This window comes from Phalacrocorax carbo, chromosome 2 (genome assembly GCF_963921805.1).
Source record: "Phalacrocorax carbo chromosome 2, bPhaCar2.1, whole genome shotgun sequence".
Taxonomy (NCBI): Eukaryota; Metazoa; Chordata; class Aves; order Suliformes; family Phalacrocoracidae; genus Phalacrocorax; species Phalacrocorax carbo.
The window spans coordinates 124137062-124163656 of record NC_087514.1 but is presented as its reverse complement, the minus strand read 5'-3'; the positions used below and the strand labels follow the sequence as shown (position 1 = coordinate 124163656).

At 42.5% G+C, this 26595-nt stretch overlaps 1 protein-coding gene across 2 annotated transcripts in view; it reads left to right on the top strand.

Moving 5' to 3' along the window:
* The window catches only part of CMC1 (C-X9-C motif containing 1), a 49386-nt gene extending 28111 nt beyond the window's left edge, over nucleotides 1-21275 (top strand). For both annotated transcript variants that reach the window (XM_064444238.1, XM_064444237.1), the window contains 2 exons: nucleotides 19515-19605; nucleotides 21015-21275. In XM_064444238.1, the coding sequence (XP_064300308.1) occupies nucleotides 19515-19605; nucleotides 21015-21129 (206 nt within the window). In that variant the 3' untranslated portion in view covers nucleotides 21130-21275. The remainder of the gene's footprint in view (nucleotides 1-19514; nucleotides 19606-21014) is intronic.
* The last annotated feature ends 5320 nt before the right edge of the window (nucleotides 21276-26595 follow it).

The window sequence follows — 26595 nt, the reverse complement described above, 5'->3', positions numbered from 1 at the left end:
TTCTGTGCAGATGTGGACAGGCACGATAGTAAGTGCCTTTCAGCTCCCACCAAGATCTGGTGGAAAGTAGGGGAAAGGCAGCTGATGCCTGCTACTTCATTATAAACAAATCTCAGCTGAACACTGGGATTACTGATTTTAAAATTTGGGGAGGACACTTGGAATCAAATTAAGGGTTTTTACCTTTATGACCCCAATTACTTACAGGTTTGGTTTGGGGTTTTTTTTTTCCCATCACTAGCAGCAGGCCCAGACTCTAGTTGAAGACTGAAGAATAAATGAAACTATTTTCCATTACTAACTTGACATCTTATTTCCTGTTTCATCACTGTTTTGTCCCCAAATACTTTGTTAAGGCCGAAATCATAGTATGTAGGGGAAAACAGGCAAATAATCCCAACAGCATAAATTTAAATTAATAAATCTGAGACTTGCAACCAGCCTGCTGTAGAAGAAAACAGATGCCATGCAATAAATTAATACTAAGCTGAATAATAAACAAGATGTATTGTTAAAGGTCTTTAATGCACAGAAAGTGATTTCAGACTTTCATACGCTTGTTTTCTGTCTTTGTTTAAATGAGGCCCTTGCATGTGTTTTCTTTATTGTTCTCTTTTGCACACATTTGAGCTTTGTTGGGTTGAGAACTCAGTCTCTGGTTGGGCAGTGGTGATTAACTTACACTAAATAGGCAGCAGTAATGTGATTTGAGAATGAAAAGGATTCATTTCTTTTAAATGAGGGGAAAAAAACCAAGGTTGAAGAAAATAGTTTACATAATCTGTAAACTAGTTAAGGAGCTGAATATTTATGCAGGTTGAAACTGAAGCTTAGTTGCCCTCTAGGGGTTTTACATTAATACAGCATATGCTAGCTTTTGGGTGAGTTTTTTTTCTTTCAGAATAAAGGTGAGAGAAGTCTTTGGAAAAACTTACATACTGACAAATCTGTGGTGGTGGAGGCATGTGTACATCTGCATTCAGTGAGTAAAGCTCATTTAATTCAGACCCCAGAAAAGAGAGGAAAGATTTTTAGCCAGATTATGTTCTTGTAATGTCAGTCTGCCAATGGAAAAGATACTCACGGGCATCCAGTCATAGTACTGAGAGGTCCCAACCAGAAATGGTCCGTACATAGAAGTTGGGATACACCCCGAAGGAGCTGTCAGTCCTAAGTAGACGTGGAAGACAAAAGGTTACACAGGGATGTAATGGTGCTGCTGAGAAGGCCATGGTAATGACAGCATTAAGACCCTCAGTCGGTTTCTGCTTGTGTCCTAACCACTGAATGCTGCTTTGAATTCTTAGCGTCCTCAGCTGCCACTGTCTTCTGTCACATCTTCCTTTACAGCAGCTTGAGCCCTGTTTATGGGTCCTGTGGCTGAACTTGTTAGAAACAGGCTTTGTCTCCTTGTTTAGAAGGCATTGACAAAAACCGAGTAGTCCTTGCTTGCTTTTGGGTAGCGTATGATATTTCATAAGAAGTATCCTCATGCCATAGGAAGAAGTGTGACTAAAATGGCTTCTAAACTAAAGTCACTTATATATTTCTCCTCATCTAAACTTTTGATGTCTCCTTTGCCAATAGTTTTGTAGCAGATGCATTGCTAATATTTGTTTGAAGAATTGCTAAAGAAATTCTTTAGAGCGCAGTTGTTTTTCTAAATATGGAAACCAAATGTATGTGATTATTTTTGCTGTTTCTTCATAACAATATTAAGACTGTATTACTCTAAAATCTTTTTGCGTCAGAAACAAGAACAGATGCAGTTAAGCATGCATCTCCTGCCAAACATGAGTACATGTAAGCATACAGCTTGAGGAACACACTGTAGTCAACTGTCAGAAGCTAGAGCACTGTCCCCGTGGCTTCATTATACCAAACTAACTCTGGATTAGTGCCAGTAGAGTCTATGGTGTTATACAGATTTTTATGCTGTTTGCCCATTAAGCCTTAAACTGAAGAACAGTTTCTCTTTTTTGAGGGACACTCATAGCTGATAAAGAGTTCCTGGTGCAATTTGGTCTGCTTCATGAATTTGTCAAAGGCTTGTTTGTAAATCCTCTGTCAAAGTATTTAATTTTACTGTCTTAAGAATTATAACCTTTGCTTTGGAGAGATGGCCACATATCTTAATTTCTCTATATAATTAGGTTTATTAATAGAACCCCTTATACACGTAGAATTCTTTGACCTGGTACTGTTTGGTTCTGACAGCCGGTAGCATCACAGAAGCATCTACTTGGTTGTGTCTGCTGTATGCTTGGGCACGACATCACGGCTTCAGCCTGGTGTTTCCTTGTCAAAACAAATTACTTCATCAGCAGAGCTCTTATGTCATCAGTTCTGCCTTATGCCTTCTGATGCTTGATGTCCATGCCCGATCTGCCTGGGCAGTAAATGATTCCTGGAAGTTGTGTATCGGACCAAAAGACGTGGTAGGTTGGAGGGGAGGGTGAGTTTGATTTTAGGATTTTCTTTCCTCCCTTCTGTGATCAGTTTCCCTCTGTGAGTAGAAGCATCTGAGCTGACTACTGTCTTTTTTTGTGCAAGCTTTTGATCCAGAACGGAACTGCTCTCTAAGTACAGTTGCAGTCAGCTGCTGGTCTTGCATTGTTCTGAATAACACTGGCCTCATCCGTTCAGTTTAATGGCTCTGAAGAGTTTGAAGAACGCGTGTATTGCTAGCTCGGGCAGGGTGTGTGGCATGGGGGAAATCCTGATCAAGGGGAGAACGTAATCGCCCTGTTCCTGCAGGGCACTGTGCGGTGCTCACAGCTTATGGAGAGCTTTCCAGGACCTGAACAAAATACTGAGTTGTAGTGCTTTGTAATTTGAAAAAGCTTTTGTGCAACAGTTTCAAAGTTACAGGAAGAGTATGGTAGCAGATTTTTTGCTGTCTTGTATTCTGGCCTTTTTAGTTACCTGGCTATCACGGTCATTTTGATTTACAGAGGATGGAAGACCAAAGTTACACAGTCACTACCAAATTTCCAGATCTTGCTCAGCTTTGGTAGTGTGCTTTCTTGTTACATGATTAAAACTCATCTCTTCAAAAGCATGAAATGAATAGGAAAGCCTGAAATTCTGACTGCCTACATAGTCAATGATCCACTTTCTTACACTGTGGCCACCATTGCAAAGCATCAGGTTACAGTATACAGTATGCAGTTCAGAATATAGACGTGGCACTTTTTTGTTTTTCCTGAAGAATTGCGCTTCTGATTCTGTCATCCTTACAAATGCTGAGTAGTGCCTCATTCAGCAGGAATTCTTCCCACACCTCCACGCCAGCATATGCTGAAGTAGTTTTGAAAAAAGAGAAAGACTAAACATGCGCTGCAAACCAATGTAAGTACATGGCAGCCTGTTTTGGAGGTGTTGGAATGATGGTTGGGAAGGAATGTAGGATGAATTGCGACCTGTAAGGGAAAGTCACTTCCTCTTTTAAAAGAGCATAAATGTATTTATCTTTAATAATGTATCCTTGTTGGAGTGGCCAGAAGGCCCTATTCTGTTTTCCCCATCCCACCCCCACCCCCAGCTGAAACCCTGAAATCAGTTTCACTTTTGCTTAAAGGATATTTTGTGTCATTCAGAGGAGGGAGAAATAATAATAACAACTACAATAACCACCTTCATTATTGGAACTTGGGAGTTAAAAACATACTTTTGGAAATACGGTACACTGACGGGGGCGGAATATCCCCAAAGCAACATGCTGTAAATTAGAGCTGGTGTGATGGTGGAATAGCTGTGTAATTGCTTCTTCAGGAGTTACATAAATGACCTGCTCTATCTCCACCGTGTGGTAGTAGGACATTACTGCTGTTTCTGCCACTCAGTGAATCTGTCTTTTATAAATAGATTATTTTTTTTTAACTTTGGAGTTCAGTTAAGGAGTTAGTCACTGTGGGACAGAGGGAGGGGGATGTTGTTGTTTCTTATAATCATCTGTTATGCTAACTTCTCAGCTGTCCCTGAGTGGCTCCGCAGCTCCCGAAGGAGGTGGGAGGATAAGCAGCAGTGAGGCTACTCTGCGCAGCTCAAGTTGGATGCACTCGTTTATATAGAAGGAGGCAGTGACAGACAGTAGCCATGGGGGAACTTGCATTTGTTCCAGTTCTGCCTCTTCCAGCGCCTGGTATGGTAATGCTTGATGTCAGGGATACTTACTGCAGGGTGGGAGGAAAATTAGATCAAGTGAGTCTTAAAGGAAGCAGTTGTTTAAAAACAGTTTAGTTTAACTAGGTGGCTGTGCTTGTTGGGCGTGCTTTGTCTGGAACCTTGTATAGAAGGCAGCGCTTGTACTTGACAAGAACATTCCTAAAGCAAGTATCTTTAGTAGGCAAATCATGATTTACCCAAGTAAACTGTTTAACAGCAACATGTTTACTTTGCTTAAAATGTTGGTTGGGTTTTTTTTGGTGGTAATTTCAATGGGAAGAAAGGGAGGTCTGCTTTTCTTGACAAATCTGCCTGAGTAGCCCAGGCAGATTGACACCTTTGAGCACTTAAATCTGCCCTGCCTGACAAAGTATAGTCAGTGCAAAAGCCTTACACATATTAGTTGTGCCCTTGGTATTTCTCCCCTGCCTTCTGAGGACATAACCCTCTTCTTTGTACTGCTGTGCTCTGGGTGTCTTTCTTAGTGGGGGCAGGAGGACTTGTCTCTTAGGTCTTAAGAGCTGGGTTGCTGGAACTTTGTAAATGTGACAGCGTACTATATTTCTGTGTGTTTGGGGTAAAATATGCACACATGCATGTGTTTGTGTATATATACACACGTATAGATACGTGTGTATATACACACACATACAAAAAATGCTGACAGATCTGGAAATCCAGGATGGGAGATCAGATCAGGTTAAGCTTGTGCCCACTACATTAAAGCTAACTAAAGGTAACAAGTAGATATTTTTCTGCATCATCTATGCCAAAGCTTCATTTGCTGTTGAAGTCCAAGTTCTGTTGAAATTCTAGTGACTAAAGGCATATTACTAATAAATTGTGTCTACCACAGCATTTTGTCAGAATTTAGCAATAGTCAGGAAAGTACTATCTGACATTTTAAGGTGGTTGGGTTTTTTTTGTTTGGTCTTTTTTTTGTTTTGTGGTTGGTTTTTTTTGTTTGTTTGTTTGTTTTAATCTTTTCTGGCTCTGTGATTTCTTAGGAAAACATTTTCCCTAGTCAAGTTTCATGTGTGCATTCAGAATTCTTATCAAACTGAGAACTAACTTTAATCTTTCTGCCTCTTGTACCCCCAAAATAACTTTGATCAGATCTCATGCGTGTAGTACTGATACAGAAAGGTAGAATGGGGAGAGCTGACGTGTCCTTGTCCAAGCAGAAGAACTAGGAGTTGCTAAAAATACCATGAGATTGCATGTGTATATTTTTTCAGAATTCTGTTTTCTAACTCTAATTACTTTAATCTGGTGTATTTTTGTTACCTGTTTTAAGTATTGGTCTATTTTTTTGTTAGTTGTACTGATCGAGTTGGCTTGAATTGCTGTGTTTACCTGTGTTCCTCAGTCTTTTTTTTTCTTTTTAAATGAGACAGTTTTCCTCTTTCTTAAATTTGCTGCTTTTCAGTTTCATTCACTGTCTCTTAGTGCTCATTATGAAATAGGAAGAAGAGGTCCAACGATCTGCTGTGGACAAGTATGGGTTAATTGGGACAGACAGAAGTACTTCCCTGCTGTTGCTGGGGGCTGTGCCTTGCTTCGGGCTTTCTGGATATACCTCTGACAAACGTCCCCAATTCTCAGTCTGAATGGGAGCAAATTGTAGACTGCAGAGCATGTATAGCAAATCCAGAGGGAGAGGTTCCCCCAGTGCAGGACTGCGCTGGAGTGGGAGTGGGACTGTCTTCATTGTTCATGGCTTTCTTGGATTTATTTGTCATTCCTTGCTGTTAGTTTCTTAAAATCCTCTTATTTTTTCCAGAAATTCGGTCTTTAATGATTGCTGGAATTGAAAACAACAGAAACCCTGTTAATGTTTCTGTCATAAGAAGTAGATCAACAGCTGAGCAGTGACTTCTGTTTTGCATTAAGTCATGCTGGAGAATCCCTACATGCATTACCTGTGTTTTCAGAATTGGTGTGGTATTGTTTGGGTTTCTAAAAAAAAAAAAAACCCAACAAAGACCACAAACAAAAACCCAATAATTTTGTGATAACTTCTGAAACAGGAAGTTTGAATAAGCCATTGATTTTTCTATATTCATTTGAAAAGCCCCTTTGAAGCCTTCATTTCAGAAAGGAAATGCTCTTTCCAGGTGTCAGCAGTTGACCAAAGCCAGAGACTTGTCATATCTATACATTTAAGAGATTAAAATTTTGAAGGATGTTGCTTCTAAGTGAAGGTAGATGGCATTTACAGAGCAAGTAACTGGATTGTTCTGAAAAGGAAAAAAAAAAAAACAAACCCACCAAAAAACCCCACCAATCAGACATTTTTGATCTGTGCAGAGTGCCTCTTCTCCCTACTGTTTTGGCCTGTTCTACATCCAGCTGAGGGATACTTTGAGACCAATTAATTTTTGCAGCAGGATTTTGAAAACTTACTAAAGAAAAAGGCATCCATGGTATGAGACAAATAACCACAATTGCAATAGCTGGGACTTCAGCAGGAGTTAAGCAAGCCGGGGCAGATAGATGCTGAAGGAATTCAGGCTAGCATATACCTTTTGGGGATTGGGGTGTTTTTTTTCCTCTTTATTCCTCCTCTTCTCTTGGAGGCTTGTCAGTGTAGACCCACAGTGCAAGTGATCATAAGGGTTTTGAAGGGCATGTGAGAACTCTATACTTCAAGGTATAAGCCAGGCTTATAGTTGATAGGGGTTAGGGAGAAACTTCACTTGAGAAAATGTTTTTCCATAATGTAGGCTTTCTGGCACCTGTTTCTGAAGCAGCTATCACCAGCTTCTAAGAAAGATGGTATATGGGACAAACGGGCCCTTTGTCTGATTCAGTATGTATTTGTCTCATCTCTAATTGTAAATGTCCCTTAAAGCAAAGTCTTCAGATTTGTTTCCAGGATATTGATGACATGTATTCTTTACCCCAAGGCAATGTGTTTAGAGAAAGAGTTTCTATTTTGGGGGTGAAATATTCTTCCTCTGCAGATCAGAGTTGTGCTATCTGCCTTACTGACGATTCTCTCCTGCTGTATGTTTACCTCTCAATCACAAGACGAGTGACTTTTCAGCATTTCATACTAGAGTGCAAGGGATACTGTAGGTCTATTGGAGGATCCTCTGCATTGTATACTTTAAGGCAAAGCTGGTTTTCTGTGATGAGAGCGCCCTGGAAAAGATTGGGCAGGAAGAGAGATCTTTAACATGGTGAATATCCCTTCCCTAAAATTCCTGCGTTCCTGGAACCATCTCTCCTCCCCAGTCCTGCCTTGTGTGCTGTTATGTATTGGTCATCTGCCCCAGGACAGATGCCCCCAGCAGTATGTTGGAGTTACAAAAGCTGAAATGGAGCAGCTTTTTGAGGGGGTGCTGATGGGCAGGAAAGTGGAAAGTATATGATTATTTTTATGTTATAGCAAATGAATATTAGTGCAGACAAAGTATTTGATCTGATAACAGAGGTTCACTTGAAAGAATCAAGGTTATTTTATGTCAATTTTCTCTTTGCCCTATATAAGATGCATTTAATTATTTCATGCTATCTCCCTCTATTCAAATTAATCTCTTATATATATTGTTGCTCAAATTAGAATAATTCTTTAATCAGCTGTGTTATGCATGCCATAGTAGACGAGAATAGGAAAGCTACTCCTGGCATACTGACGATGCATGTATTTTATTTGTTTTTGTAATTTAAAAGTAAAATCAGAAATATTGATTTCTACTTGACTGGAGAGATGATTTAGTTTGAATATCAGACTGATCTTAATCAGGTGAGAATTAATTGAGTTGGAGGTATTAGATATTCAGTGATGTTAACTGAACCATGATCAATCTACGGAGAAGCTTTCTTTTGTACTGTGTTGGAAATATCAAATAGCTCATACTCTACAAGGTAAAACAATCTTTTCGTGTTCATCCTACTACTTCCTCTGGCTCATTAAATGCACCAGTAATCTGTTCTGTGCATACTGAGTAATCTTCAAAGTAACAAGCTAATAAATCACAATTTAATACAAAATTAAAAACATAACAACTTTGCCATAAAATGTTGCTGATAATGTTTTGTATAATTTTTTTTTTTCTCGTACAGATTTTACAAGCACAGATTTTAAAATCTTGTCCTTGTTTACATTTTAAAGGGAACTGTTTTCTCCTCCTTCCACCATGGCCCCCCCAAATCCACATTGTTACTTGGGCATCTTTTCTCCACCCAGTGGTAGAGCTCAAGGAATGACCCAAACGTTGAACAAAGCTATTTCCTTTTTTATGTAAAGAAAAAAAACCTACCCCAGGAATAGAACATAAGCCTGGTCTGGATCGTGATACAAGCTTTTTTTATTTTAAGAGTGTGATAGCAGTATCGTAAGTGTTGAGAAAATATAAATGGTGAGATAACACCTCTGTAGGACTTTCTCTTAAGTAGTAAAATTGTAAAGTCTTTAAATAAACTAGAGCCAGACCTGAGAGCATCAATTTATCTTGATAATGGAGAATATTTCATTTATTTTGTGTACAAGAACATCTGCAGAATAGATACGTAATTATGATTGGTAAAACTACAGTGCTAATATTACCTGAATTGCACAACACGCTGCAATATGAGCCAATAGGGAATTACCAAGTATTGTTATAATCTGAATCTGCAAAAAAAGAACTTTCAGAAATAGCCTTGATGCTACCTACAGTTCGTACACTGAAAAGAATAGCAATGATCCCTTGGCATTGTTGTATCAACCCAGGTTCCAAGCAGCTGGTTGTCTGGAGATAAGTCTCAAACACTTTTTGGTCTTGTCTTGCTTGTACATGGAAAGACTTTAAATTTGCCAAAAGAAATAAAGTTTTAAAAATTACTTTTAAAAATCCCCCACAAATATAATCTGCTTGTTTGTTGTTCCCCTTTATTAAATCACAAAAATTTAAAAAGTTGCTGATTATTGTTAATGTGTGGGGCAGGGATTTATAGTTTTTTCCATAAAGTCTTTCCTTTATAAACTTGTAACTGCAACTTTTGCAATCTGACACACAGATCCTGCCATTTCATTTTGAACACGGCACAGTGAAGAGACTGGTCTGCCTCTGCCTGGGGGAGGACGGGTGTTGTAGGCTATGTAAAGAACAATTCTGTCTTAAATATGGTGTTTTGGTTTTGTTGCCCACTGTTTGTAGGTCTGCAGACACTGAGATTAAGAATGTTAAGTTTAACCTTCTCTCGTTTAATGGTGTGGGAGAAAATAATTATCTTTATACAGCAGAGCTGTGGCTCTGTGTTATGCTAGATCTTGGTTTGTGCCTTTGAGTCACAATCCTACTAGTTTTTATTGCTCAGCATAGAGGAGCAAATATTTCTTTAACCTATGAATACGTTCTAAGCTAAAAATGAGCAGTACCCTGGCTTTTTATTTCCTTTTTTTTTTTTTAATTGAGAAGTATATGTACCAGGGCATCTGTTGGTGGACCCCCACCAGCTTTGCTGTAACTAATTTTCTGGTAACGTATCTGATCTTTTAAAGTTTGAAAATCAACACTTTAATGTGCTGATTATTGCATGTACCTCTCTGACTGCTGGGGTAGGTGGGGAAATAATTTATCCAGTCTTTATTCTGAGATAAGTGAACTGTTACCCAGTTTCACTTTGGTTTCCATCTGCTTCCCATGGTTATCTTGCAGTAAGTTTATAAAATAGAGTTGGGGGAAAAAGCTATTAAAAATACTAAAGAAAAACATTCTTCTTAGATGCTGTTTTTCAGCAAAGATTTATGTGGACTGTAAAGATATTTGTTTACAAAGTTCTTTACTGTATAAACCTTCTAGTTAATTATCAAAGAAACCTTAATAAAAAGAGTGTTCTGTAACTTAAAGGAGTTTTTAAATCAACCATCAAATATACCAAATAACAGTCAGACTTCAAAAAATAATTTTGATACTTCCAACATTACTTGTATAATTCTGTATCTGGACAGAATTATACAAAGACTTGGAATATAATTTTTATAAAAAATAAAAACATGCATGTCCAGACAGCTTTAGAAATAATTTTAGAAGGCTTTTAAAAGCTCTTTTCTTCCATTGTTGTGTGACCTTACATGTGCCAGGATCTACAAAAGCAGCTGGTTTTCCCCATGTTCCCTGTGTCCTGCTTTCCCAAGCAGATAATTTGAGATAGGGAGACCCAGTGAAATACTGCTTGTGGATCCTGAGCAGCTGGAGATCTGGAGGTGCAAGGGACCAAACTCAGCAGCTTCCCCAAGGTGCTCCCTGCTGAAGAGTCATCCTGAGGAAGGGCTCATCACTTACCTTGGCCACAAAGCCCTCATGTCTGTCCCTGAAAATTGTAGGAGCTTAGTGGTCTTCCCATTGTAGGCAGATCACCTCTGTATGCTAGCACGCGTAGCTGGCAGGAGAGAACTGGCAAACCGGAATTACTCTGTGTTCAAATACGGTTGTTCAGCTCTCTTTCAGTTGAAAGCAAACCTTCATCTTGGCAAAGATACTGTTTGGCCTTACGTGCTTCGTTGATTTAGAGAAGGTACTAAATTGTAGGCTTGCTTTAGCCGCTAAAATCTCTATGTGGCGGTAATAGCCAAAAAGTAATGAGACTTAAAATTCTCAGAACTGTGCCCAAAAGTTATTTTGGATTTGCCTTACAACGGAAGCGCAAAGCTTTCTTCATGGCAGAGAGGAAGAAAACGAAATCTGGCCTTGAATTGTGGATGAGCTGTGCAGTGAACTGTATGCTTGAGAAGAGTTCTGTGCTCAGCGTGCATCCCCTCAGACACAGCCTATGGCACAGAGAAGAGCCTGTGGGGCAAACCGATGTCAGATATGATGTCATGAACCATAACTGCTGCAGGTGAAAGAGGGGACCATAGCCAGTTTCCGTGGTAACTGGTAGGCACCTGCAGCTCTTTGACGCAGTACTGGATCTGTCCTTATCTGTGCATAGAGCATTCAGCAACAGACATATGTAGCTGTCCTGGCAAAGCCTCATCGGGGTTCGTTTTGTGGAAGGCAAGCTTTTTTCCCCTTTCTGACAGGGCATTTTCACTCCTGTGTGTTGAGCTCTGTCCCTCATTTTATTTAGCTTGTATTTGTAAATATTGGGGATAACCTTTATTGTTTGGTTGAAACACTGCTTTCTGTTTTGTTACAATCCGCACTGAGTTTGCAGGCTCACCCAAATTTGCATCCAGTTTTGCTGCTGCCTGAGGTTCTGTTTGGGTAGCTTGCTTCTTGCAAGGAGAAAGAAAACATTATATGATCCAATAAAGTCATGGAAAGCCATTTGCTAAAGTTGTAAAAGTTGGATGATGTGCAAGATTTCTAAAAGATCAGTTCTGCTCTGAAAGAGCAGTTGTTCTTTGTATCGCATGCAGTATCAGGAAACGGGTTCCTTTGAGTGTGAGAGCGGGTTCCCTAGTGTTCTGATTACTGCTTGTAGCTGTTAAAGTGTTAAATTACAATGGGTTTGTAATCAGATCCTGTGTATCTGCTCCTTTTGTGGTATCTTGCTGTGCACCCTGAAGCTTTGGTCTACAATGCAGATATTGCTTCAGTGAGGAATGGGTGGTGATTGTCAAGATTACGGAAATGGAGATTAATTCTTAGTTTGCGATTATATCTGAAACTATTGTGCACTATTTGTGAGATTATTCTCCAAACCAGTAGTTTTAACGCTCTTTGTGCTGCCCGAAACGGAGATGTTTTGTTTCACAAAAGAGTTGTGAGCAAGACAGAGCATAATGAAAAATAAAACAATATTCTCCAGATTCCTGTAAGGTTTCTGGTAAACATTTATGACTAAACCTGTCTTGCACCACGCTTCTGTCGTGGTTTAGCGGCAGCTCAGCCCCACACAGTCGCTCGCTCACTCCCCACCGGTAGATGGGGGAGAGAATCAGGAGGGTAACGCTCGTGGGTTGGGATAAGAACAGTTTAATAATTAAAATTAAAAGAAAACAACAGTAGAAATGCAATGTAAAGGGGAACAACGAGAATTAAAAGAAAACAACAGTAGAAATGCAATGTAAAGGAGAACAACGAGAGGCGCAAAGCCCCGGGGGGGGGGGCGGGGGGGGGAAGGGAGGGGAGAGGGGGAACGAACCGCCGGAACAAACTGCCCGCGCCGCAGCCGCCCGCCGACCCGACGCCGCGCCGCCTCCGCGCTCCCTGCAACTGCCCCCACCTCAATATATTGGTCATGGTGTCACATGGTATGGAATGAACCTGCCATTGGCCAGTCGGGGTCAGCCGCCCCCACCATGGCCCTGCCCCTCCCAGCCCCCCCCCCGCCACGCGGCAGAGCGCGGGAAGCTGGAAAGGTAGCCGACCCCCACAGTGAGGAGAATTAACCCCTTCTCAGCCAAAACCAGCACATTCTCCACCCCTTATTCCATACCATTTACACCATGCCCAGGTCCCATATGATGCAATACAACCATACCAACCACCACCCCTCCCCTTCCCATCCTTTAACATAATACACAGACATCATTCCCTTAGTTCATGGACCTTCCCTGTACAATGTCCATTAAAAATGTCCATTGAGTTCATCCAGTCCATGACTCTGGGCTCCATCTGTTGTATCAGTCTTTCCGGGTGGGAGAGATGGTGTGAGGCGTTGGGTCGCTGCATACCGAGTCAGTCATCGTTCCATCACTGCTGCACGGCTTGTTTCATAGTTGATCTTCCATAGGTTGGGAGGCTCATACTCTGATATCATTGGTACAACACAGAGGTGACACACAGTATTATATAGCAGTTCACATTGTGCCATTCAGTTCATTGACTGTTTTCACCCAAAATCAAATCCCCTTGAGGCACACATCGGATTTCTCCATCCTCCCGCATCACCCACCAAGTGCACCCAGGTCCTCGAGCAAAAGCAATCCCACGAATGGGTTTGCCTTTGCCTGAGGCAGGAAGAACCCAGACTGTTTTGCCCAGCATACTTTTTGTGTGCACTACAGGGACTCTATCCCCTTCCACAGTACGTAAGGATTCTGACTGGGCAGGGCCAGCTCGGTTGGCAGATCCCCTCGTGTTGACTAACCACGTGGCTTTTGCTAAATGTGTATCCCAGTGCTTGAATGTTCCACCCCCCATTGCTCTCAGTGTAGTTTTTAACAGTCCATTGTACCGTTCAATTTTCCCAGAGGCTGGTGCGTGATAGGGGATGTGATACACCCACTCAATGCCATGCTCTTTGGCCCAGATGTCTATGAGGCTATTTCGGAAATGAGTCCCGTTGTCTGACTCAATTCTCTCTGGGGTGCCATGTCGCCACAGGACTTGTTTCTCAAGGCCCAGGATAGTGTTCCGGGCAGTGGCGTGGGGGACAGGATATGTTTCCAGCCAGCCAGTCGTTGTTTCTACCATTGTAAGCACATGGCGCTTGCCTTGGCGGGTCTGTGGGAGTGTGATATAGTCAATTTGCCAGGCCTCCCCATATTTATATTTCAGCCATCGTCCCCCATACCACAGAGGCTTTACCCGCTTCGCTTGCTTGATTGCAGCGCATGTGTCACATTCGTGGATAACCTGTGCAATAATATCCATGGTCAAGTCCACCCCTCGATCACGAGCCCACCTGTATGTTGCATCTCTCCCTTGATGACCTGAGGTGTCATGGGCCCACCGAGCTAGAAATAGTTCACCCTTATGCTGCCAGTCCAGATCCACCTCAGCCACTTCAATCTTGGCAGCCTGATCTACCTGCTGGTTGTTCCGATGTTCTTCAGTGGCCCGACTCTTGGGAACGTGAGCATCCACATGACGTACCTTTACAACCAGGTTCTCTACCCGGGCAGCAATATCTTGCCACAGTGCGGCAGCCCAGATGGGTTTGCCTCTGCGCTGCCAGTTGCTTTGCTTCCATTGCTGCAGCCAGCCCCACAAGGCATTTGCCACCATCCAGGAGTCAGTATAGAGATAGAGCACTGGCCACTTTTCCCGTTCAGCGATGTCTAAGGCCAGCTGGATGGCCTTTACCTCTGCAAACTGGCTCGATTCACCTTCTCCTTCAGCAGTTTCTGCTACTTGTCGTGTAGGACTCCATACAGCAGCCTTCCATCTCCGGTGCTTTCCCACAAGGCGACAGGACCCATCAGTGAACAGGGCATACTGCTTCTCATTTTCTGGCAGTTGGTTATACAGTGGGGCTTCTTCAGCACGTGTCACCTCCTCCTCTGGTGATAATCCAAAATCTTTGCCTTCTGGCCAGTCCATAATCACTTCCAAGATTCCTGGGCGACTGGGGTTTCCTACTCGAGCCCGCTGGGTAATCAGTGCAACCCATTTACTCCATGTAGCATCAGTTGCATGGTGTGTAGAGGGGATGTTTCCTTTGAACATCCAGCCCAGCACTGGCAGTCGGGGTGCCAGGAGCAACTGTGCTTCAGTACCAACCACTTCTGAAGCAGCTCGAACCCCTTCATATGCTGCCAATATCTCTTTTTCAGTTGGAGTATAGCGGGCTTCGGACCCTCTGTATCCCCGACTCCAAAACCCTAGGGGTCGACCCCGGGTCTCCCCTGGTGCTTTCTGCCAGAGGCTCCAGGTAGGGCCATTCTCCCCGGCTGCAGTGTAGAGCACATTTTTTACATCTTGTCCTGCCCGGACTGGCCCAAGAGCTACTGCATGGACTATTTCTCGTTTAATCTGTTCAAAGGCTTGTCGTTGCTCAGGGCCCCATTTGAAATCATTCTTTTTCCGGGTCACTTGATAGAGAGGGCTTACAATCAGACTGTAATTTGGAATATGCATTCTCCAAAAACCCACAACGCCCAAGAAAGCTTGTGTTTCCTTTTTGCTAGTTGGTGGAGACATGGCTGCTATTTTGTTGATCACATCCATTGGAATATGACGACGACCATCTTGCCATTTGATTCCTAAGAACTGGATTTCTCGTGCAGGTCCCTTCACCTTACTTTGTTTTATGGCAAAACCAGCTTTCAGAAGGATTTGGACTATTTTCTCTCCTTTCTCAAAAACTTCTTCCTTGCAGTTCATGCACTCGTGCCTGTAGGGTCGAGGTAGGCTTGCCATCCCACCTCATCATGTCCTCTCCGTGGTCACGCAGGTAGAACCATAGGGTGGCCCGTGGTGTGTATCCCCTTCTTTGAGCCAAAGGACGCTTATTCCTAACAGCTGAGACACTGCTCTGTCGAGGTGGGGAGTAGGACAGATCTTCTTTGAGTTGCTGGACCTCTTGGGATAGTTTCTCCACAGCAGAGACAAGCGAGGAAGAGATATTTGTGTCGTAATCTCGGAGTCTATCTATCACCTCTGCCACCGTTGGTGTCTCGTCATCTTTCCAGGACATCACTGCCAATGAGTTTGCATGCGAAGATGGTGCGCTCCGTACAAACTTCCGCCACATGGGTCGTGTGCACTCGGCTTCATCTGGATCTTTGGATGACCGTTGATCATCCAGGTCACCATAAATCACCTCAAACACAGCTAATTCCCTTAGATACTGGATGCCTTTCTCCATAGTTGTCCATTTTCCTGGGCGATATGTAACATCTTCTTTAAAGGGATACCTTTCCTTCACTCCAGACAGGAGTCGCCTCCAGAGGCTGAGGGCTTGTGGCTTTTTTCCTATTGCTTTGTCAACGCCCCCTTCCCCAGAAAGGGATCCCAATTGTTTGGCTTCTTTTCCCTCTAGTTCCAGGCTACTGGCCCCATTATCCCAGCATCGGAGCAGCCAGGTGACAATGTGCTCACCTGAACGACGGCTATAATCTTTTCGCATATCTCGCAACTCGCTTAAGGACAGGGATCGGGTGGTCTCTATTTCATTTATTACTTCTCCCTCCTCTCCCCGCGATGGCCCTGGTTCTTCATCATCCCGTTCTAAACGAGTTGATGTCCGCTTCCAATATTTTGTCTTGTGTATGGGGGCAACTGATACTGGTACGGGTTTGTTTTCTGAGCTAGCTCCGGTACTTGTTGTGGGGGTTTGAGTGGCTGCAGTGCCTGTCGTCCGGGCTGGATTGTCTACAGTGCTAGTCACTTTGCATTTCAATCCAGAGACATTCTCTTCCCCCTGGGGGCATTGAATGCTGTTGAGCAGGGCTCGGTATGCATGGGCCAGACCCCAGCATGTTGCAGTTATCTGTGTCTCTCTGGAGTTCCCAGCGTAACAACATACTTTCTCCAAATATTCTACTAGTTTTTTAGGATTCTGCACTTGTTCGGGGGTGAAACTCCAAAACACTGGGGGTGCCCACTGCCCTAGGTATTTGCCCATGCTATCCCACATGCCCTGCCACTCATAACTATCAAGCCTCGGGGCAGATTTCTGGGTGATATTCTTAAGTTGCTTAGTCAAAACCAAAACAACCTGCCCAAAAACTAACAATAAGTGCACCTTAACCACCCAAGGATGTTCAAGATACAAAGACGTTGTTGTAACAAAGGCACAGACATCATAGAACAAAGTTGCAAAGGTATTATTCTGTATTTCCTCCATATAAAATCTCTCAGAGGAGGAGGTATAATTGCTAATTGCCTCAACAAGGTGGTATCCAAAGTACAGTAACGGTTTCAGCAAAAACCCCAAATACCAGATAAAGCTGAAAACGAGTGTTTGTATAACAAATCTTGTAGGCAAAACATTACTAATCACAGCAGAACACAGCAGACTCAACAAACCAACACCAATCTGTAACACCAACTGCAAAAAGGACAACATGGTGCTGTGACCAGCAGCTGTTATTATCTCCAACCCTTGAGCCCCACGTTGGGCGCCAAAAAGACTGTCGTGGTTTAGCGGCAGCTCAGCCCCACACAGTCGCTCGCTCACTCCCCACCGGTAGATGGGGGAGAGAATCAGGAGGGTAACGCTCGTGGGTTGGGATAAGAACAGTTTAATAATTAAAATTAAAAGAAAACAACAGTAGAAATGCAATGTAAAGGGGAACAACGAGAATTAAAAGAAAACAACAGTAGAAATGCAATGTAAAGGAGAACAACGAGAGGCGCAAAGCCCCGGGGGGGGGGGGCGGGGGGGGGAAGGGAGGGGAGAGGGGGAACGAACCGCCGGAACAAACTGCCCGCGCCGCAGCCGCCCGCCGACCCGACGCCGCGCCGCCTCCGCGCTCCCTGCAACTGCCCCCACCTCAATATATTGGTCATGGTGTCACATGGTATGGAATGAACCTGCCATTGGCCAGTCGGGGTCAGCCGCCCCCACCATGGCCCTGCCCCTCCCAGCCCCCCCCCCGCCACGCGGCAGAGCGCGGGAAGCTGGAAAGGTAGCCGACCCCCACAGTGAGGAGAATTAACCCCTTCTCAGCCAAAACCAGCACAGCTTCTTAGGTGACTGCCAAAGGGATTTTAAAGTGCTGGAAGTAAAAGGAGAGAGGGATAATCGCATCTTGTGTGCTCATATGAAGATGCCCAATATGCTTTAACCTGCTTTTTTTCTCCCCTCTGTTGTTAAGCATCAGTAACATTAAAGCTAGATAGCTGGAAGCAGTTTTATCACTTTGCAGCAGTTCCTGGCTGTGTACTGCAAGCAGGGCCTTCCGAAGCCAGGGAATGCTTGCAATTGCAGTTCAGGTTCTGTTCACTGGGACATCACGCCTTGAACCAATCAAGACTGCTGAGCTAACAAGTGTGAGAGACCTCCTATTGTCTTCAGTGGTTTTTTTTACTTCACAGTTTCCAGAAGGAATGATTGCTACAAAAAAACCCCAGCACAGCACTTAAGGAAGTGCCTGTAGAGAGTAGAACTCAAACTGGTCACTCGACAAAACCATAAGCTTTCACAGGCTTCCGATGTTTTTCCCAGGAAAAACAAAGGACATTTTCAGAAGCGTGATAATAGGTATGATTTTTCTGAGATGCTGATGTAGGGACATTCAATGTAAACAGTCTGGGAAACAAGAGAAGAAACATCAGATTCACCTTTAAAAGCCAAAGAAACATTCTGATAATCTAATAGCACACTTCTCCCATTGTTCTGAGCTTACATTGCTCCATAAACTTCAGCTATTCAGAAGTATCCCAAAGTTGCTTTTGTGCATTTGGATGATTTTACGTCTAAACCAAAACACACACCAAACAAGATCTTAGAAATTGAGTATGGTTGTTAATAGATAGCTTTAAGCACAGGTTGCGCTGTCTACCCAACTAGTAAATAACTGGTTAATTTAAACCTGTTTTTTGCATACTTTCACCTGGTACATTTTCAAGCGGCGTATTGGTGATGTTACCAGCGTATTACATTAGGTGCTGTGCTGAAGCACATTTTAGATGTTCATCAATAATATGTTCAAAGCAGGTAAGTTGGCAGCTCCTTCCGAAGTTTTGCACAGATCTATGTAAGTTCGGCAGTGTAAGGACACTTGAGACTGTCGTCAACACTTTCCGCAAACAATAATTTTTTGTAAGTTTCTTTATAAAAAGCTTAATTAATATAGCCACGGGCAAGCAGATTAGCCTCCCCTAGGGGCTGCTCGCAGCTGTTGGATCACTTTCTCCTTGAAGTCTTGTTAGTACTGGTTATCCTGTTATCCTGGTTCTTCTCCAGGATCCTAGAAGGTCGACTTTGTTCCACTGAGGTCTGCGGTTGCTTAATGCCCATTTCAGGGTCATGATGTGAGCAAAGGATAGCATTTGATCTTGCTGCTTTAATAGGCACAGATCTCTGTTTTCTTGTTTATTTAAGTTTTGATGTAACGGAAGTTACATCATCGTACGGGATCAACAGTTACTTAGTAGGCAAATCTGAAACTTCAGCTGAATGTCTTGAAAACATACAAGGACAGGGACAGGACTGCGCTACATTTGGTATGTTTAACAGTTGTATTTTCACGTGGTCAATAACTTGCAGGTGTTTGAGGGGCCTTTTTGATTCCCAGCATGACCTCAGAAGGTCTATCTGTACAGTAAGCTTAAAGAATGGAAGTGATACAAAAATTGCTCTTTTCATAAATATTACAGGTCAGACTGCTGCATACAAAACGTGGAAGATTCTGGTGTGAGTACATGAAGTACAAGTTTTTGGGCAAAACAGAATAAGAGCAATGCATTGAGCACATATAGATATAGACATGTGATATTCAGTGTGCATATACTTGAATGTACACAAACATACTCAAACGTACTCATGATATGAGAGGAGAATCCCAATTAAAAACTTGTTGCTAAACAAGTGACAAAGGCTTTACAAACAGTATGAGACTCCAGGCCAACTATGGTAATAACAGTAGTAGTAGTAATAATAATTATAATAATAACAACATCTGGTCTGTGACATTTTTTTATATGAAAAAGTATACACATAGGAGGATTTTTTTTTTACTGATCGTCATTCTTCTAACTTTAATTTATTTTGTGTTTTGTTTTCATTTTTCCCAGCATTTACCAAATGCTGTCAAGAAACCGGTCTTCTTATGGTGGTGAAGTGTCGGCAAGAGAACACAGCACTGAAAGATTGTCTGGTTGGCTAGTAAGTCCCTCGTGAGATTTTGTTGGTATTTATTTGTGCGGCCTATGCTAATCTAGAAATGAGTAGGAATCCTAAATCTTCTCAAATGGGTTTTGCAAGATTAGTGACTTTGATGTGTTTTCTGAAAATTGCATCTTCATTTTAGAAAAAAACGTGCTGGTCAGGGCCCTGTCCGACAAGATTTTATTTCCTTAATAAAGCTGTCCTATGCCTATAAAGAGTCTCTTCTTGATTTAAATGGTGACGGATCTGGCTTCTCAGCCCAGATGACACGTAGCCCTATATTCACTACGCTGAATTACGGATGTGGGGAATGGGGATGAGCAGCAGAAGCACCTTCAGACTCTGTTAGTGAGACAAGATAAGTTTGTTTTGATTTTGCTTCTGGAACTGTTTTTTAAGATTTAGTCTTTGTTCTGAAAGTGTCCCACTGTCGTGAACAGCAACAGCAGCAGCAGTGGGAAATTGTTAGATACTAGTTACCTTGATGCCACAGGAGATTGAAATGTCTCTTAATTTATCCCTGGGGCCATCAGGCGGAAGTGTTGGATTCTTGAATTTCCCATGGTGAGGAATGGGTGATTTTTGGAGTTTGACTGGGGGGAGAAGGGGGTTGGTTTGGTTTTTGGTGGAATGTGTGTCCTGCCCTGTTAAACCAGAGATTAAGATTAAATGCCTTTAAACTAGTGTCAGTTATTCTTAGGTATTTGGGAATTGAAGAAAAAACGTGCAGTCAGGCAAGAGCTCAAGCCTAACTGCCCTGAGAACTTGCTGGAGTTATTCAGTTTTATTCATCTATACCTCCCTGCATTAAATTTTGCCTTTTAAAAAAAAAAAAAGAAGCACAACACCTAAACCAAATACACACAACTGAAAAAAATGTTTACTGCTTGAATAATTATGTTTAAAAGCAAAATTACAAGAAAATTACAAGAAAAATCAATTGAATGTAATGATGAAGGCCCTACATGTTTACCGTTCAAGATGTACACTTGAACCTATTCCCAGTAGTTGCTTGAGTGTAGAAATACAAGCATAGCCCAGCAGATCACCCTGTGCTGGGGATGCTGACTGCAGATAATAACAAATTACTGATCTGAACTGAAATACCAAATGTCTTCCCCTTTTTCTACCTTTCTTCTTCGTGGCTTTACTTGCAGAGGCTTGAAAAGGACTATGCCTCAAGAGAGCGAGCAGTATCATGAGAGAATGTAGACCAACTCAGTATTTAGAGTTTAGGAAGATACCTTTTTTTATAAAGTACATAAGCGGTTAAAGTTATTTTGTTATTGAAGGCAGGCAAATTGTCTTTGGGCATGAAAGGAAGATCAGTTATGAGTGTTATTAATGCAATATCTGTTCCGTATTCCAAGATGAAAACCAGTGTTCTGTATTTGTCTATCTTGCAGCTATTCTGATCCACTGTTCTATGAGGAATGCAAAACAGAATATCTGAAGCAAAGAGAAGAATATAGAGCAACTGGAATTAAGAAGAAAAGACAGAAGCTTTCTTCAAATGTGTAGCTATAATGAACTTTTTCAAATTTTATATCCAACTTTGATTTTACTTGATTTAAACAGACTTAAATCGTCTGTACCCCTCTGTGTGGAATTTAACTCAAATACACAAAATGAGGTGAATGGAGAATAAAAGAATATCTGAACTTAAACATCAATTTTTAAATTTTCTGTAATTGAAGATATAAAGCATACTGTCACAGGGTGCAAGAGCAGTTGCAAAGGTCTGTCTCTCTGTCTGGACTTGAGATTTTGAAACTAATTTACAAATGTCCTTTTGGAATTTAAAGCTTGTGTCTAGTTCTGTGTGGCAGGCTGCATAACAACTTAAGGGTGAATAATTTAAGTTGTACTGAGCACAAATTGGGTATATATTAAAATTGGTTTGTTGGTCATCTGAAGCTGAGGGGGTACGGAGATGCTCTTGACGCTGTTACTAGAAGAGAAGGGTGGCAAATGCAGAAGAGAAGAGCCTCTTGGACCAACTTGATTTATGTTTTTTGTTAAAAAGTTGAGTCATATGAGGGCCTGAGAGCACTTTTGCCTACACTGTGACTCATTTTTAAGTCTACGTTGCCAGAAGGGACGGATGCCCCGTGCCCGTGTGTGACCTAGGCTGACCGTTGCAACTCTAGAGGAAAATTCATCAGCTCAAGACCTTCCCTGAGAATGGAGGAAGGCAAAATCATTGAGCGCAGCATCCTCCCCTGCTTTCCTCTTGCAGAATGAAGATGATTGTATAAGATTCCACACTTCAGGAGTGAGCGAGTGACCACACTTGCAAAATTATTACGGGTAGAGGGGAGTGAAGAACTAAACTAGGTATGTAACACGCACGTCACTTCTTGCAGAAACTAAGTGTAAGCGAGTCCCTAAGTAAAAAGGGGCATACAAAGGATCTTCTGTACACTGATCTGCTTCACTGTAGGACTCTCAGATGCATAAATGGCTTCACTAGAGATAGTGAGTAAAACCTTGTATTACTCTTTTGGGGTATATTTTGAAGCATTTTGAAATAAAATATTTCTTCACAAGTAAGGCAAGGCTGCGCTTAGAAAACTTACTCATGTGGTAACTTTAATGCCCTGATTTTACAAAAAAATATTTATGCCTGAGTAAATAGTAGGATTTGTTACTTCTCCATCAGAACACACAAAATTTGCCTTGTTTTTAGTTGTGTCACCACAAAACCAGTACTGCTCTGAAGCAGTACTGAAGTAGGAAAGTTAAGTTAGACTTTGAGCCACATGTAAGTGAAGTACTTGAGTTAACATTGCAAGTTAGTCCTTGCTCTTTATTCTGTGCCTTTTACTGGAATAATCAATAATAGCGTTGCCTCTGCTGTTACACAGCAGCTTGGCTGGAGGATTGGGGAATGCCTGTGAATGAAAAACTGAAAAGATGTGTAGCATTCTGCCTTGTTAGGCAAACTTAAGTGGCGCTCAGCTCTGAAAGAGACCACCTTAAAATCGCTTCTGTGGAATAGTTTCCTACACCTGTACTTGGTCTTGGCTCCTTAGTTCAAGCATTTTGGAAAACAAAAATATTCCAAATCAGTTAGTGGAAAATCAATTGTTTCCCTGTATGTATTTAAAAAAGAGGAAACTTAAGGTAGATGGTGACATGTTTTTTAAGGACAGTGACTTCTGTTGTCCCAGCTATGATGATCTGCTACATTTCCAACCTCTGGAACATGAGCCTGGGTGGTTGTAACTTTCGCCAAAAGCACTTGCAAAGAGGACTGGGGCTGGGTGAGCATTCTCTTAGAGGCCGGTGCTGGGTGCTGCCAGCATGCGTGCCTGCCCCAAGGGCCCACCTGGGTCTTACTCAAGTTGACACCACACTACAGACAACAGCATCAGCAGCGGGTTTCTCCTTTTCAGGCTTAGCAGAAAGTATGTTCAGCAGGTGAGGGGGAAGCCCTGTGCACTGACTGGTTGGTACTGCTGGGAAGGAATTAGTGCCTGTAGGGGAACAAAGCCTGGTTTAACCTGCAGGTGTTACTCCCCCACCATTCTATACATGCTTCATGTGAAGGACTGTAACAACTCACTTCTGCACCAGTGACCAGGCTCTGCTGTCAAACCTGAACTTGCCTGTACCGAGTTACCCTGCCAACCATTCATTTCTCTTTACCTGCGCTGTTGTGTGTGTGTAAGGAGAAACTGGGTTATCGCAACTCCTCTTTGTTTACTGTGGCACTTAGAGCTGAGCTCTGCCCTTGGCTCTGGCATCAACTTCCTCTAATAGACCCATGGCCATAATGTGATGGTTCCTAGTTCTGAATTCTTGATTTCACACCTTTCACTTTCTTAATGTCTTGTGCAGTATCCTGCATTTTTGTGCAGTGTCCTGCATTTTAATTGCATTTACATGTTTTATTTAAAGTTTAAATGATAGAAGGAGTGCTATGAAGTGACATACTAGTAAATTGTTTGGGTTTTGTTTTTGTCTCAGCTGCAACCTCTCCTTCCTACTGAGGTTAACAGGAAGCAGCCCTAGATTCTAATCAATGTAAGAAAACATCAATGGTATTGACAAAGCCTTCAGCTGTGCTTCAGCAGCAAACGGGATGCTTTTTTGCTACATGTTGAATATTTAAAAAAAACACACTTCTATTTTGTCAGAAGTTACTCATGACTGACGAGAGTGATATGGCTCTGGAAGCCTGGCTGTCATCCCCCTTCAGCTCCTCCACGTCCCAACCAAACAACACGTGAAGCGGCCTGGGCTTACTGACAGCAGCCAGCTCGAGGTGGTTTGGAAGGGAGTTGACATTGCTGCAGACACACAGTACCTCACCTAGCCCTCTCCATCTAAACCAGGGATTGCAACTCTAGTTAGTGGTCCCTAGATGTTTCTCTGTGTGGTTTTTTATATTTTGAAATAAATTCTGCAGGATTCTTACACATTATTATTCTGCACAGGAGGAGACAACTGTTTTCAAGTTAGCCTATTAAGATAAAAGCTTATTTAAGCGCAGAGGCAGCCACTAACTCAAGTAGGTAAGCCAAAGGCTGAAGCGTGGCAATGCCACCAGCCCAGCAGAGCTAGTATTTGCGTAAGTGCCTGATGTTTTCTAACATGACCTTAAAAATTAAGGTGGCATTACGCAGTGTTTGCAGGCTGCCTGTTACAACTCGGAGCTTTCACAAAGTTGCACGGCTTTTCCTGTAGCCGTAGAACTCACCTGTGCCCCCGGCGTACCTCCTTTCATGGGAACCATGTCCTCAGCCAGTTGAAAAGCATCCACTGTGTGGCACTATTGATAGACATTGATGGAATAAGGTCTTAAAGCTAGGAGGATGGTTTGTCACCCAGCACCCTCGCACAGCGCAGCAAGGCGGCTGCCAAAGTTTCTGCAGCCAAGGGCCCATCTTCTCTTCGTAGCACTTGGGAGAACAAAACAAGCGCCCAGGGACACACGCATGTTTCAGTTCAGGCTATGCTCTTGCAGTGAATTAAAGCTCTCTCTGAACTCCTGAGATAAGCCCCCTGCAAATATGAAATCTAAAATGAAGGAGGAAAAGGGCGTCGTATACTTCAAAAGTTTGTGTTCCTAGAGTAAAATGAAAACTCTGAGGAAAGGGGAGCGGCATTCTGTAATGCCCAGGCTTTTCAGAGGAGTGGAACTACCTACCATTGCAGTCTCCGAGACCTCCTTGCCCAGCAATTAACCTGTAAGCCAGAAACCCATTCTGCTTCATATTTAGCACGGCCATACTCCCCCTCAGGTAGTTCCTGCGTGTGTTCTCTCTTTACTCTGCTGGTCCAAAAACTGTCAAATACAGTTGAAGCATTGTGTTCCATCTAGTTAAAGAGCAATTGAGTAACAATAAGCACCTGGTTATTTCTTTCATGCTTCTCCCCTGGATCAAACACCCATATTCAAACACCATCATCTTACCACTTAATTATTGTATCTTGAATTGTCTTGACTTGTGAACCACTTTGTCTCTTCCATCTTGTAATGAAAAGAATTCTGCTGAACACTGACCTCAGTTCACAGCACAACACATTTACTACAGAGAACAGATTTTTCTTTTCTGTTTAAAAATGGTTCAACTGCTTGTCAGACTTGGGAATTCACAGCTCAAACTCAGGATTTGCCTTTAGTGCTGATAATAAAAAAAAATAATAAAAATTTTTGTCCACTGTTCTATGTTCATACAATTGCAAGTAGCACACCCCCACGCGCAGGAAGAGGCAAAAGCCTGACCATTAAAAAACAAAGCAACAAAACAACCTCCCCAAACCCACATGCCTTTTTGTATTCGAGCCACACAAAGCACCAGGGAAACACCTTACCGCTCTGTGACTGCTGTTCTTCACAGGGCCTGGCTGACAATCAGAAGAAAACGCAGGTGAGTCAGTCAGGTACCAGAGCTTTTCTTTTCATTCCTCTTTTACCAGGCCACAGCAGCATCATTAAGAATACAGCTGCCTGAGCACAGGGGGTCCTAAAAGTCTACTGCAAATAGTTTTTGAAATAAATCTGCTTTACATCCCCATTATAGTTCATCTTATACTTACATGGGCCTGCGTTAAATTACTTGGAATGGGTGTTGTCTTACTGTAACTCCACCACATGTGCTCGCTTCTTTTTCCAGCTGAAAAATTTTGACAGCGCATCACAGCTAAGCTGGGAGCTTTCTTCACTATGGCTCGCTCAATAGGAGGAAACATGAATCAGTTGTAAACCCACAAAACTGGCAGGGAGACTTAAAATGAACAGATTTAGAAATATATTTGAAATGAACCAAACTGTGGAAGCTTATGTAGGAGGTGTTAGAATTTAGTCTAACTCTCCAAACACGCATCCCTCACCTTGCCATATGCTCAAACATACAAAGGAATTACCTCCTCCTGCCCCAAAAAGCTGTCTTCCATTTCTGTTAAATGGAATTAGTGCTTTCTTAAATTAAAAATCATGAAGTCTGTGGGCCGGGTGAAGGTTTAAAATGTTCAACGTTCGCATCCAAGTGAATTTTTTTGGGGTGTCATTTAACATTCTTGTTGGACAACTTTGGTCCTTACTTTGTGCAATTTTACAGTTTCAATACAACAAATGCCTGCATGCGCGTAAGACACCAGAACCTCTCTACTGCCGCTCCTCTGCATGTCATTTGCAATCACTGTTGATGAAAAGCTTTCACTTCTGAAAATGGAAAAAGCACTGTACGCCACCAGTGGCAGGGTTTTAAATGACTTTTCCATCCTGAGTCAGAATTTGATTGTGTGCTTCAGACCAGCAGATGCTTCACAAGCCCGCTGGCTCCCGAGTGACTTCAAATCTGGGGCCTTCCTTGTCAAACGTTACGGTTTGGCCAGAGCAACGAGTGAGTGCACTGGAAATGCTGCCGACAGCAAGCTCTCTGTCATCCCGCCCGCCTCTCTCCTGTGCCAGCAGTTCTTCTGAAGTCCCTCTCAGCAAATACCACCACGCCCTTCTCCAGCGCGGGAAGGCGCACA